This window comes from Scleropages formosus, chromosome 19 (genome assembly GCF_900964775.1).
Source record: "Scleropages formosus chromosome 19, fSclFor1.1, whole genome shotgun sequence".
NCBI lineage: Eukaryota > Metazoa > Chordata > Actinopteri > Osteoglossiformes > Osteoglossidae > Scleropages > Scleropages formosus.
Window position 1 is genome coordinate 6135436 of NC_041824.1, and position 10950 is coordinate 6146385.

At 44.7% G+C, this 10950-nt stretch overlaps 1 protein-coding gene across 1 annotated transcript; it reads left to right on the forward strand.

The window, feature by feature from the left end:
- The first annotated feature begins 948 nt into the window (after positions 1-948).
- Positions 949-9902, forward strand: pcolce2b (procollagen C-endopeptidase enhancer 2b). The gene is made up of 9 exons (XM_018741033.1): positions 949-1031; positions 1908-2016; positions 2243-2498; positions 4522-4646; positions 4835-4971; positions 5117-5280; positions 6096-6179; positions 7865-8032; positions 9334-9902. Exons 1-9 carry the CDS (start codon positions 949-951, stop codon positions 9462-9464), a joined length of 1257 nt encoding a protein of 418 aa, XP_018596549.1. The 3' UTR covers positions 9465-9902.
- The last annotated feature ends 1048 nt before the right edge of the window (positions 9903-10950 follow it).

Consider the following 10950-nt stretch of genomic DNA (forward strand, 5'->3'; position numbering starts at 1 on the left):
GAGTGACCCATTGTAAGTAGTGTATCTAGCACTGTAAGTCACCCTGCGTGTGTGGGCTGATAACACTACATAGAGTTCTTTGGAAGTCGCTTTGGAGAAAAGTGGGGCACCAGCGCTACCCTCTTTTTGTGGGCTCTGACGTGAAAAACTCCCGCTAAAAACACAAATCATGTAAACGCAGTTTCATATTTGCCCTTTTGTATATTTGTGATATTTACACTCTTAATGTAAATATTATATGCCCCAGCTGTCCGTTGATATAAATAATATCCATCCATCACCAAGAGCCGCTTGTCCTGAGCGGGGGTCGCGGCAGGCCAGGGTACACACCCAGGTCTTGGCACTTGTCCGCCGCAGGGCACCCCAAGCAGGGCTCGAACCCAACACCACCCACACTCAGCAGGCACCAGCTGAACCCACCGCGCCCCCCCGAATATATAATATATAATGTTTAAACACTGTAAACTTAAAATTGGAGAAAAGCGTCAGCTCAATGAATAAATAATATTGATTTATTATACAATGCGATATTTACACAGATATTAATGCGACATTTATTCTCGTCGTTATGATCTATATTTTACTGTGTCTTTATATGCGATATTGATTTATTCCGGTGTCTGCTGTCACGTGCGCTCTTCTGCACTTTCCGCGGGGCCCAGTAAACTTGCTGTCCTTTACACGGTTTCTTTCTACCGAGTCAGGTGTGGGAGGGCGAAGCCCCGCAGCGCCCCCCCCCCCCGGCCGCGCGCCTCCCACTCCTCGACGACTCATATTCATGATCCAGTGCAGCTGCGCTCCGGTTTTCCCCCGCTCCACCGCCGACAACCGGGACTTGAACCCGCGCACAGCCGGAGCCGCCGCCGTTGGTTGCTGGAAGGACTGGAGGACTGGAAGGAAGGGGCGCTCCGAACTCCCGCAGCAACCCCCGCAACCGACGCTGCCGCCATGCGGAGTGCGAACGTGGCGCTCTGCGCTCTGTCTCTGTTCGCGCTCGTGCTCGCGGCGGTCCGCGCGCACTCCCAGCGCAGGTACCGCGCTCTCTTACACCTTTTCTACACAGCGCAAAAAGAACACGGGGGCGCGCCGATACGGGGGTGTGAGGGACGGGTGACAGGTGTCATAATTGGGGGTTTTAGAATATGGAGCGGCAACAGCGCAGAAACTATAGATTACGGTACAGTTTATGGTACAGATCACGGTGCATGATCATATTGCGCTACAGTTTTAGGTATAGATTATGGTACAAATTACGGTATAGATGCCATGGTACAGTTTATGGAACAGATTATGGTACAGATTAGGCAGATAGTACGACGTCCCGATACGATCTTTCGCAGATACATCGCTCCTTTCCTCGTGTCTCGATATACAGACTCCCAGAAGGGCACATTTTATACTTTGAAATATACAAAAACTTAAAATATTTTTGTGCGACCCCAATTTCAAAAGCAACACTGTTGTTTGTCTGAAATATTTATGCTTATTTGGGGGACCCACTGATTACACCGTTTAGGGCCAGAGTAAAGTATTAAAGCCACAAAGAATAACAAGTGTTAAAAGTTACAAAACAAATAAAAAAATGTTGTATTTGTTATTGAAAAACTGTTCACTATTGTTGTTGTTATTCTTCTTATTATTATATATTTGACTTTGGCGGAAAATATTTTACATATCTTTTACAGTAGAGTACTATATGTGCAGTAACTCCCTGCTACTCCTGTCGGTAAAAAACCTTCTTATTTGTGTAAAATATTTATGTTTTTTTTGGGTACCCACTGATAACACTGTACAGTGCCATACTGGGATACTCAGTCTGCATAAACAACATTTTCCATAACTGTTCCTCAACATGTGCCCTTATGTTACATATAAGGATGTATAAGACTAATAACAATTTTTTTCAGGCCTGTATTCACTTGTGGTGGAAACATCACGGGGGATTCCGGGGTCATTGGTAGTCAGGGCTATCCAGGCGTGTACCCCCCAAATACCAAGTGTGTTTGGAGAATCACGGTAAGGAGAAAAACATCCTTGTTGAGTGTTTTTAAATCCTTTATGTAATTAGAATTATTAAAGATGAAATACTGTAGATACATTTAAGGAATTAATAATGACAAAGTGAAATCTCCGATGTGTTTGGTCCATGGGGTTAGATGAAGGTTGTTGTGTCCTAATATGTAAAACCATAGGAGTGGAAAGGGCTGAATCTCCCTTTAACAGCACTGTATGTGAACTGCAGGTTCCCGAAGGAAAAGTGGTCATCCTGTCGTTTCGCTCCATCGACCTGGAAAACGACAACCTTTGCAGGTATGACTTTGTGGACGTCTACAGCGGGCACACGCACGGCCACCGGCTCGGCCGCTTCTGTGGGACCTACAGACCGGGTGCCCTCGTGTCCACCAGCAACAAGATGATGGTGCAGATGGTGTCCGATGCCAACACGGCTGGGAGCGGCTTCATGGCCGTTTTCTCCGCTGGCAAGCCCCATGAACGAGGTGAGGACACCTCTGTACCTCTCTGACCTTCTTCCAGTCCGTTTCCCTCCTCACAACCTGCATTTGTCTCACTCCCATCATTTTCATGCTGGAATTGCTTCCCCGGGAACATCTGGGCATCTGCTCCACTGGACACCTTTAAATCCGGGCTTAAAGCCCACATGTTCAGAATTCCTTACAATAGATTCACTAGTACATTTACTTCCTTTCTTTCCATCTCAATGTCATACGTTTCCTACTCTCAGCTGTATTATTATCTCTTTGTTTTGTGTATGCTGTTTCATTTTGTTGACGCTTTGTTGCAGTTTTCTTGCCAGCTCAATGTGAATTTGTTCTCGTAATTTTATTATTGAACCGTTTATTTTCTTTCTAGTGTGAAGTGCTTTGAGAAGCTGCTTTTAAAGGTGCTATATAAAATATGACATTATTTTTATTATTACTGTTGTTGTTGTTGTATGGGGATTGATGTTCTTTCTTTACATCTCCTTGTCATGTGGCAAACATGGTTTCCATTAAATGAACTAATGCTAGGTAGACAGGCTTAGACAGTGGTCCTCCGTGTGTTATGATTTTGACATAACCAGCATTTTTTAATATAATACAGAGCAGTTAGTTCTGCTCTGTGTTAAAATATTGACTTTATTGTTATGATGTTACATTTTAGGTGTATAGTACTGTATGTAAGATACATGAGGTCGTTCATTTATGTAATATAGCAAAAAGAAGGGAAAAACTGAGGGGGCAGGTGGTAACTTTGGGCTAGCTAGTAGCATAGTGGTAAGAGTTACTATCTTTGGGTCCAAAGGTTGCAGGTTTAATCCCCACATCGGGCTGTAGTACCTTTGAGCAACATACTTATCCTAAAAATTACCCAGCTATGTGAATAGTTGTAATAATTGTAGTCTTAACATTGTAAGTTGCTTTGGAAGAAAGTGTCAGCTAAACGTGTAGATGTGAAAAGGCCTATTAACATCTGAAGAATTGATCTTATCTTGGTCCGGAAAGCAGGAGTCTGAAAGCCCCAGTGTGGCAAAATGGATTTGGTGAAGTCATCAGTGTGTCAATTTAAAAATAAAAGTGCTAATTTGGGAAGTCTGTTAAGTTTCAGCAGTAAGAGTCTAGGAGCAGCATGTCAGGGTGCGATGTGGAACTTCTCATAACTATTTTCATGGTTTCCTGGTGAGAAGACAGAGCCGTGTACCATGATCTACCAGCGTGGCGTTTCGGACACAGATTTCCTGAAATTTTTGCGGTCTAATTTACCTTCTATTTATACATCGCAGCACAGCCTGTGTGAATACAACCACTTTGTTATTCATACTCTGCGTTCCTTTATTCTTCAGGTTCATAATGTTCTGCTCATGTAGATGTTCCTCGCCGCTTTCTGCTGTGTTTGTGTCTCGGACGATGCCGCTATTTCAGGCTTCAAATGACTGCTTTGGTTATGAGAAACAGCCGTGATTTAGTCGTCCCTCTGCGGTTGCCGAGTGCCGTGTGCTGGCCAACACGTGTGCTCCCTCTTCCAAACGTGCCCTGCGCCGGGCTACCACGAGAAGCTCTTTACGAGAGGGATTAATTACAGGGGCCGCTTGAGAGCACAAATTAAAAGTTCGCCCTTCAGAAGTACAGAGCGATACCGTGTCTAATCGCTGGGCCTTTAATTACAACCAACACAGTAAATGTGATGTAATGTGAGTTACTGCGGTTCTCAGGAATGTTTCACTAGACAGGAAGGTTCTCGGGACTCACTCCTCTGTTGCAGTTATGCATACGTATTCATGTATCTGACACCTTTCTCTAAAGCAATTTACACCGTAAAGCTGCTTAAAGTGACTTACTCATTTGTACAGCGTGGTAATTTTTACTATTGATTCAGGGTAAGTACCTTAATCAAGGCTGCTACAGCAGGAGCTGGGTTTCAAACCTGGATCTTTCAAGTGACAAGCAGAAGCTGTAGCCAGTATGCCACCTGCTGGCCCCTTGGAAATGGTCTGTCAATTGGAAGTGTGAATGTGTGTAACAGGGGACCAGTACTGCGGTGGCCGTCTGCAGAAGCCATCGGGGTCCTTCAAGACACCTAACTGGCCAGAGAAGGACTACCCAGCAGGTGTCACCTGCTCCTGGCACATTGTGGCTCCTAAAAACCAGGTGATCAGTTGAGCTAAAACATGGAAAGTAATTATGTAGTCTTCAGTGCAGTAATGTAGGCGATCTCGAAGAAGAGTATTTATTGCACAAGTTATTTATTATTAATACTTATTGTTTACTGGGATTGATATAATACACCAGCTGCCTGGTCACTACTCTTCAGTTAAACTGTTTTCCCTCCTGAACAGATCATTGAAGTGAAGTTTGAGAAGTTTGACGTGGAGCGAGATAACTACTGCCGATACGACTACGTGGCGATTTTCAACGGGGCAGAAGTAAACGACGCGAAAAGAATCGGCAAATATTGCGGGGATAGTCCTCCGACGTAAGCTGCAGTTTCTCGCCACGAGGCGGTGGCCGGTGGCACCAGGCCGTGATGATTAGATTGCGACCCATCTGCCAGCGCACTTTTTGGGTGCTTCATTCATTACATTGTTTCTTGAATGTTACTGATGTTAAGTTCTTCTCAGGCCAGTGTTCTCTGATGGGAACCAGCTCTTCATTCAGTTCCTCTCGGATCTGAGTCTGACAGCGGATGGTTTTATTGGCCATTACAAGTTCAGGCCCAAGAAGTTCCCCACCACAACCGCGCCTCCAGCCACCACAACCGCATCGGCTGCAACGAGAACGACAAGTAAGAGGCGTCTGCTCATTCTCCGCGACTCTCTGATGCATCTCAGTCAGCTGTGGTTGTTTGCGGTTTGCACGCCATTGTATTTTTCCATGTCGAACATAGTGAAGTGAGTGAAACTTGGTTGATCGCATCTGTTGTGCACAGCAAACATGGTCCCTTTTACCTTTTGTAGATTTAATGTTTGCTTTGGCCACACTGCTGCTACATAACTGGCTTCTGATTCTGGAGCCAAGTGAGGTTGTACACAAAAACGGGGGGGGGGGGGGGGGGGGGTCATGTGACTGCTCTATAACCAATGAGAAAGCTGAAAAAAAAAACAGACCAATGGCAAAGCAGTAAAGGAGAGGTGGAAGAAATGGCTGCCCATATAACACACGGTCTTCTTCTTTCTTCCCCTCTTGGGGAACTGTACCTCACTGCACCCAAACCAAATGAAAGTCATTGCTTGGGAAGTGTTTTAAATGGGGTGTTTAACTTTTGTTTAGTAAAAAATAGCAAAAGATTTTGAATTATTTGGCCACCAGTAAAAGCGCCGTACAATGTAATCCTACACGAACGTACGGGGTGCCGGGTCCTCGGCTGACAGTGGGGTTCCGTTCCTACAACCCTTTTGAAATTCGACTTCGCTGCAAGTCGAAAATCTTCTGTACGTTACATGAACCATAAAGGTGTAGAAACAATTAACATGAATTAAATTCTAAACTCTATATTAAGGCTTTGCTCCTCCTCTGACCACTCTTAGCGTTGAGCGTCACCTCACTGGTTAAAAAAAAAAAAAAAGCGCTGCCACATTGCGGCACTGTGTCTTTCCCCAGCGTTGAAGTACTCGGCTGCGCTCTGTCAGCAGAAGTGCAAGAGAAATGGGACCCTGGAAAGCCATTACTGCGCCAGCAACTTTGGTAAGAACTCCTCCGGCTTCTTCGGCCCAGAGCGTGCGGCCATGGGTGAGAGGGGCAACCGGGCTCTCGCTCACGTCGGCCCCAGACTGCCCTCGCAGCTTGAACAAGACCCTGTTTTTACGCTTCCCGCACCACCGCTATCTATGGCTCTTCTGGTTTATCTCAGCACTCCTCAAAAGATTCCTTGAGGATGCGGAAAGGGAGCGGAGAGAAGGGGGTTGTGTACGGTACACAGCTCCCTTAGTGTGAGGCAGTCCGGTCAAACTGTAAGCAAACTGTTGGTAAATGAAAGTGTTGATTCAGTGAGCTTTCGGCTTGGTTTCTAATCCCGGGGCAAATTTATATGTTTGTCTCAAGCAGAAGTTTGCGCAATGAAGCTTCATTGAGATTCTGTTTTGCTTGAACTTACGAATGGAAGAAAAGAGTTATAAATAGCGTTTAGTGTCTCTCGCTACTTCTGAACTGAGTGTTGTTTTATGAACCTGGATTAAAGTCTTTAGAAGTCATCCAGTTTTCAGGTTGAAATTTTTATGTTATTTTGTTGTTTTTCTACCTAAAAACACCGTCAGAAGCCCAAACTGGGGTCGCGGCAAACCGGAGCCTAATCCGGCAACACAGGGCGCAAGGCTGGAGGGGGAGGGGACACACCCAGGACGGAACGCCAGTCCATCACAAGGCACCCCAAGCAGGACTTGAACCCCAGACCCACCGGAGAGCAGGACCCGGCCAAACCTGCTGCACCCCCACACACCTAAACACCTGACACCTAAAACATAATTTTTTGCAGATACAGTGTAATGTTGGGGGTTATGTGACAGGGGGAGCTGGTAGTGTATTGGTTAGAGCTGCTGCCTTTGGACCCAAAGGTTGCAGATTTGATTCCTACCTGTGGCTGTAGTACCCTTGAGCAAGGCACTTACCATAAATTGCTCCAGAGAAAATTGCCCAGTTGTATAAATGGGTAGTTGTGAATACCTTAACATTGTATGGGGGGGGGGGTGCGGTGGCGCAATGGATTTTGGCGTGTATCTGCTCTTAGGTGGATTTGGGGTTCAAGTCCTGCTTGGGGTGTCTTGCAATTGACTGGCATCCTGTCCTGGGTGTGCCCCTCCCCCCCCAGCCTTATGCCCTGTGTTGCTGGGTTTAGGCTCTGGCTTCCCCGACCCCATTGGGACAAGCAGTTTCAGTCAGTGTGTGTGTGTGTTAACATTGTATGTTGCTTTGGAGAAAAGTGTCAACTAATTGAATAAATGTATATGGAAAATAAGGTTGTGACTTATTGTTCTATTGTCTGGAAAAAAAAAGGTCTCTGTTTGACTCCATTGTAGTGGAATGAACTCACTCTGTCCCACAGAGCTACTGAATCCCTCTCAATGTTCAAGAGGGTCTCAAAACACATCTCTCGTATGCACTTCTCTCCAGACTTTGGAAATGATCCAAAAACTTCCATTGCATCACCTTTCATGATTGCATTTTAATTCAAGAATCTGTCAGTTTCTATATGCTGCTTATTTCATTAATGAGCACCGGCAAAAAGCACAAAAATGGCGTATCACTTGGTGATGGACACTTTTGTTAACTCTGAGTTTTACATTGCTTTGGAGAAAAGCACCTGCCAAATGAACGCATCTTCATGTAAATTCTGAGGTCAGCATAACATGTTTTACTCCTGTTTCCTTTGCCAGTGATAACGGGCACAGCCATCACCGCAGTCACACGTGGTGGGAGCACTTACGCCACCATCTCCATCATCACCATCTACAAACAGGGTGGTCTTGCCATCCAGCAGGCAGGCAAGACCATGATCACCAAAATTATCGTTTTGTGCAAGAAATGCCCCTTCATCAGACGAGGTAGGCTGCCGCTCTGTGACGATTCCTTTTGGGCCTTGTTGGGCTGTCGTGGGTCTGCACACAACTGTAGGATGTCTGAACAAAGCAGGAGGACCTTGGTTCCAGACTCAGCAAGCAGGACACACCAGAAAAAGGTGCCCGATAACATTGAAGGTGTGTCTTGGCAGATACATGTCCGAACATCATATTTTAATACTTTTTTGGAGAGATTGTTTGAAAGTATTAGCATCTTGTATAAATGTACCCTTCTGATTATAAATGAGTTATAAAATGTTCAAAGGTAGCTTATAAAACATCAGACGTGCTGTACTTTCTGTAGGATAAGCTAGCATGTATCAAAATTTTTATAGAATGTGTGTAGAATTTGTAAGAAAAATTGCAAAGAGTCTTCACTGGGACTGATGGAACATGCATTTGTGTTCAGAAGGCCTTCATGCCGTCATATATTCGTTGTATATGTCATCAATGGACATGTCACACATGAATAAAGAGTTGACTTCAGAGTAGAAATGAATGCCTGCATCTTACAGTAAACTAGAATTGGTAGGAGCTCTCGCTCGGTTGGATTTTCCCTTTATCCAGTTAGCTGTGTGGTACTTTTCACAGCCTCATTGTGCGCTCATTTGTGTGGTTTCCATAGATTCAGACAGGCACACTGCTGATCATACAGGGATCGAGTGTTTTCCCCATCCCAGTGCATGGGTCACTGATGGGGTTCTGCTCTGAAGACTATATACAAACATGAGGTTTATATTCCCTCAGTTAAATCAATACAGTTAACATAACCCTAAACTTAACCCTAACCCTGTCCCCTAACACTAACCCTCTTCTCTAATCCTAACCTTGTCCAGTAACCTTGAATCTAGCCCTCAACCATATTCCTATCCTCTAACCCCAAACCCAACTCTAACCCTATCCCCTATCCCTAGACTTAAAGATAACCTTATCCCTAAACCTAAGGCTAATCCTAACTGTAACCCCTAACCCTAATCTTTATCCCTAAACTGAAACCTAACCCTAACCCAAACCTAAACTCTAAGTCTGAAATGCACTTATACCTGTGGGTTTGTGTCCATGACCGTTCTATGGAATATTACAACAAATGCTGTATTGGTCCAAAAGTTGCTTATATCTGTGTCATTTGTGCTGCGCTGTGTGTGTTTACACGCTCCCGTTTCAGACGAGGTGCGCTAAACACAACAGAGCAGCGGTGATCTATTCCTAGACTTTGACATTACCCCCCGTGATGTTTCTGCTGTCCCAGCGACTGAATTCACACTCCGTTTGTGTTATTTCCCCAGGTCTGAGCTACATCCTCATGGGCCAGGCAGATGAGGACGGTCGCGGGAGGGTGGCCCCGCACCACTTTACGACTCCTCTCAGGGCCAAGAGTCAGAAAAGCCTGAACGTGCTGAAGAACAAGCGCTGCTGAGCTGACCACCCACGGGCTCTTCCGTCTGTCCCGGCGCACTTCAGAAACACGTCTCCTCTCCTCTCCTTTCCTTCAGCCGCCTCTGAGGAGACTCCCTGCAGAATAGTGCCTGCGCCACTAGGGTAACTAAAACATGTCATCCGATGGGTATAAGCAGTTTGGGTGGCATTAGAAATTAGGCTCATCGTTACGAGCAGAACAGATCATGTTAGTCAGCTTGGAATCCGTCTCTGTGCTGTATGTCCTGTAGCGCTTCTTCAGGACGCAGTGTCTAAAAGCGACGTTCTGAATACTAAAGAGTGTGTGTTCATGCCGTGCTGAGTGAAAGGAATGGAAATCCTTCCATGTGGTTCCTTAAAGTGCAATAACTGAAAAACAGTCCTTTGTGCATAGCATTTTGGTGTTTTGGTATGATTCAGTTCCCTGGCAGAGTTACTCTTCTTCATACCCTTTTCCATGAATCATACAAGAAGCCAGTCATTTTTCTTTTTACGAATACTTTATTTAATTTTTAAGTCAAATTAAAATGTTTGTTTTAAAATTGGAACGATAAAATTCATAAAGTTATTTTCATATAAATTGTTTTGATACTGGTAAATGTTTATTTATACTGTATTTTATTATTGTGTTTTACAGTGAGTACTTTTATTGTCTATGAAAGCCTGCTATGAAATCTGCTTCTTCGCATCTACTGGAAAAAAAAAAAAAAGAGCGGATAATTATAAACACGTACATTATGAATGAGTGCTTTGAAGCCACATTAAATCAGAGCTTTGAACCATGCAGCCGCACTGTAAATTACAGGCCAAATGTAATCGCTGGCTTTTTTAGCTCACAAATGCAACCGCAGCACACTCATCCAGAGCTGGGCTTTTAATTTTTAGTTAAAAGGTGGGATGCGGCCGAGACAAATTTTGATCTCTCCATAGTGTGTTCAGTATGATGGCGATATGAAGCTCCTCAGAGTGACATACCATGATACAGCAGGAAGCCAACAGCCACCTCACGATCACTGTGGTTCTCCAGTACAACTGATCATAATTAACATTAGGTGGCACAGCGAGTAGCGCTGATCTCTCACAGTGCCTGGGTGGTGTGAGAGAATGTAGGTTTGATCCCTACTCAGTCTGTGTGGAGTTCGCATGTTCTCCCCATGTCTGTGTGGGTTTCCTCTGGATGCTCTGGTTTCGTCCAAAGGCATGCTGTTCAGGTTCACCCATAGCGTGTGAGTGATAGAGAGAGAGAGAGTGTGTGTTCCACTGACGTATGGATGAGGGACCCAGTGTAAGTAGTGTATCTAGCAGTGAAAGTCACTTTGGGTGAAGAAGATGTGTGAGATAACACTACATAGAGTTTGTTGGAAATTGCTTTGGAGAAAAGCGTCTCTAAATGAAGTAATGCAATCTGTTTACACAACTTGGTAATTTTTACCTTATCTATTCAGGGTAAGTAACTTGTGCAAAGGTACTGGACTAGGAGTTGGATT

What these genes read in the sequence shown, in the direction of transcription:
- pcolce2b (XM_018741033.1), top strand. Translation starts at nt 949, where the DNA reads ATGCGGAGTGCGAACGTGGCGCTCTGCGCTCTGTCTCTGTTCGCGCTC. An exon ending in AGTGTGTTTGGAGAATCACG is followed by an intron (nt 2,017 to 2,242) that starts GTAAGGAGAAAA and finishes TGTGAACTGCAG; the next exon opens with GTTCCCGAAGGAAAAGTGGT. An exon ending in GGCTGCAACGAGAACGACAA is followed by an intron (nt 5,281 to 6,095) that starts GTAAGAGGCGTC and finishes GTCTTTCCCCAG; the next exon opens with CGTTGAAGTACTCGGCTGCG.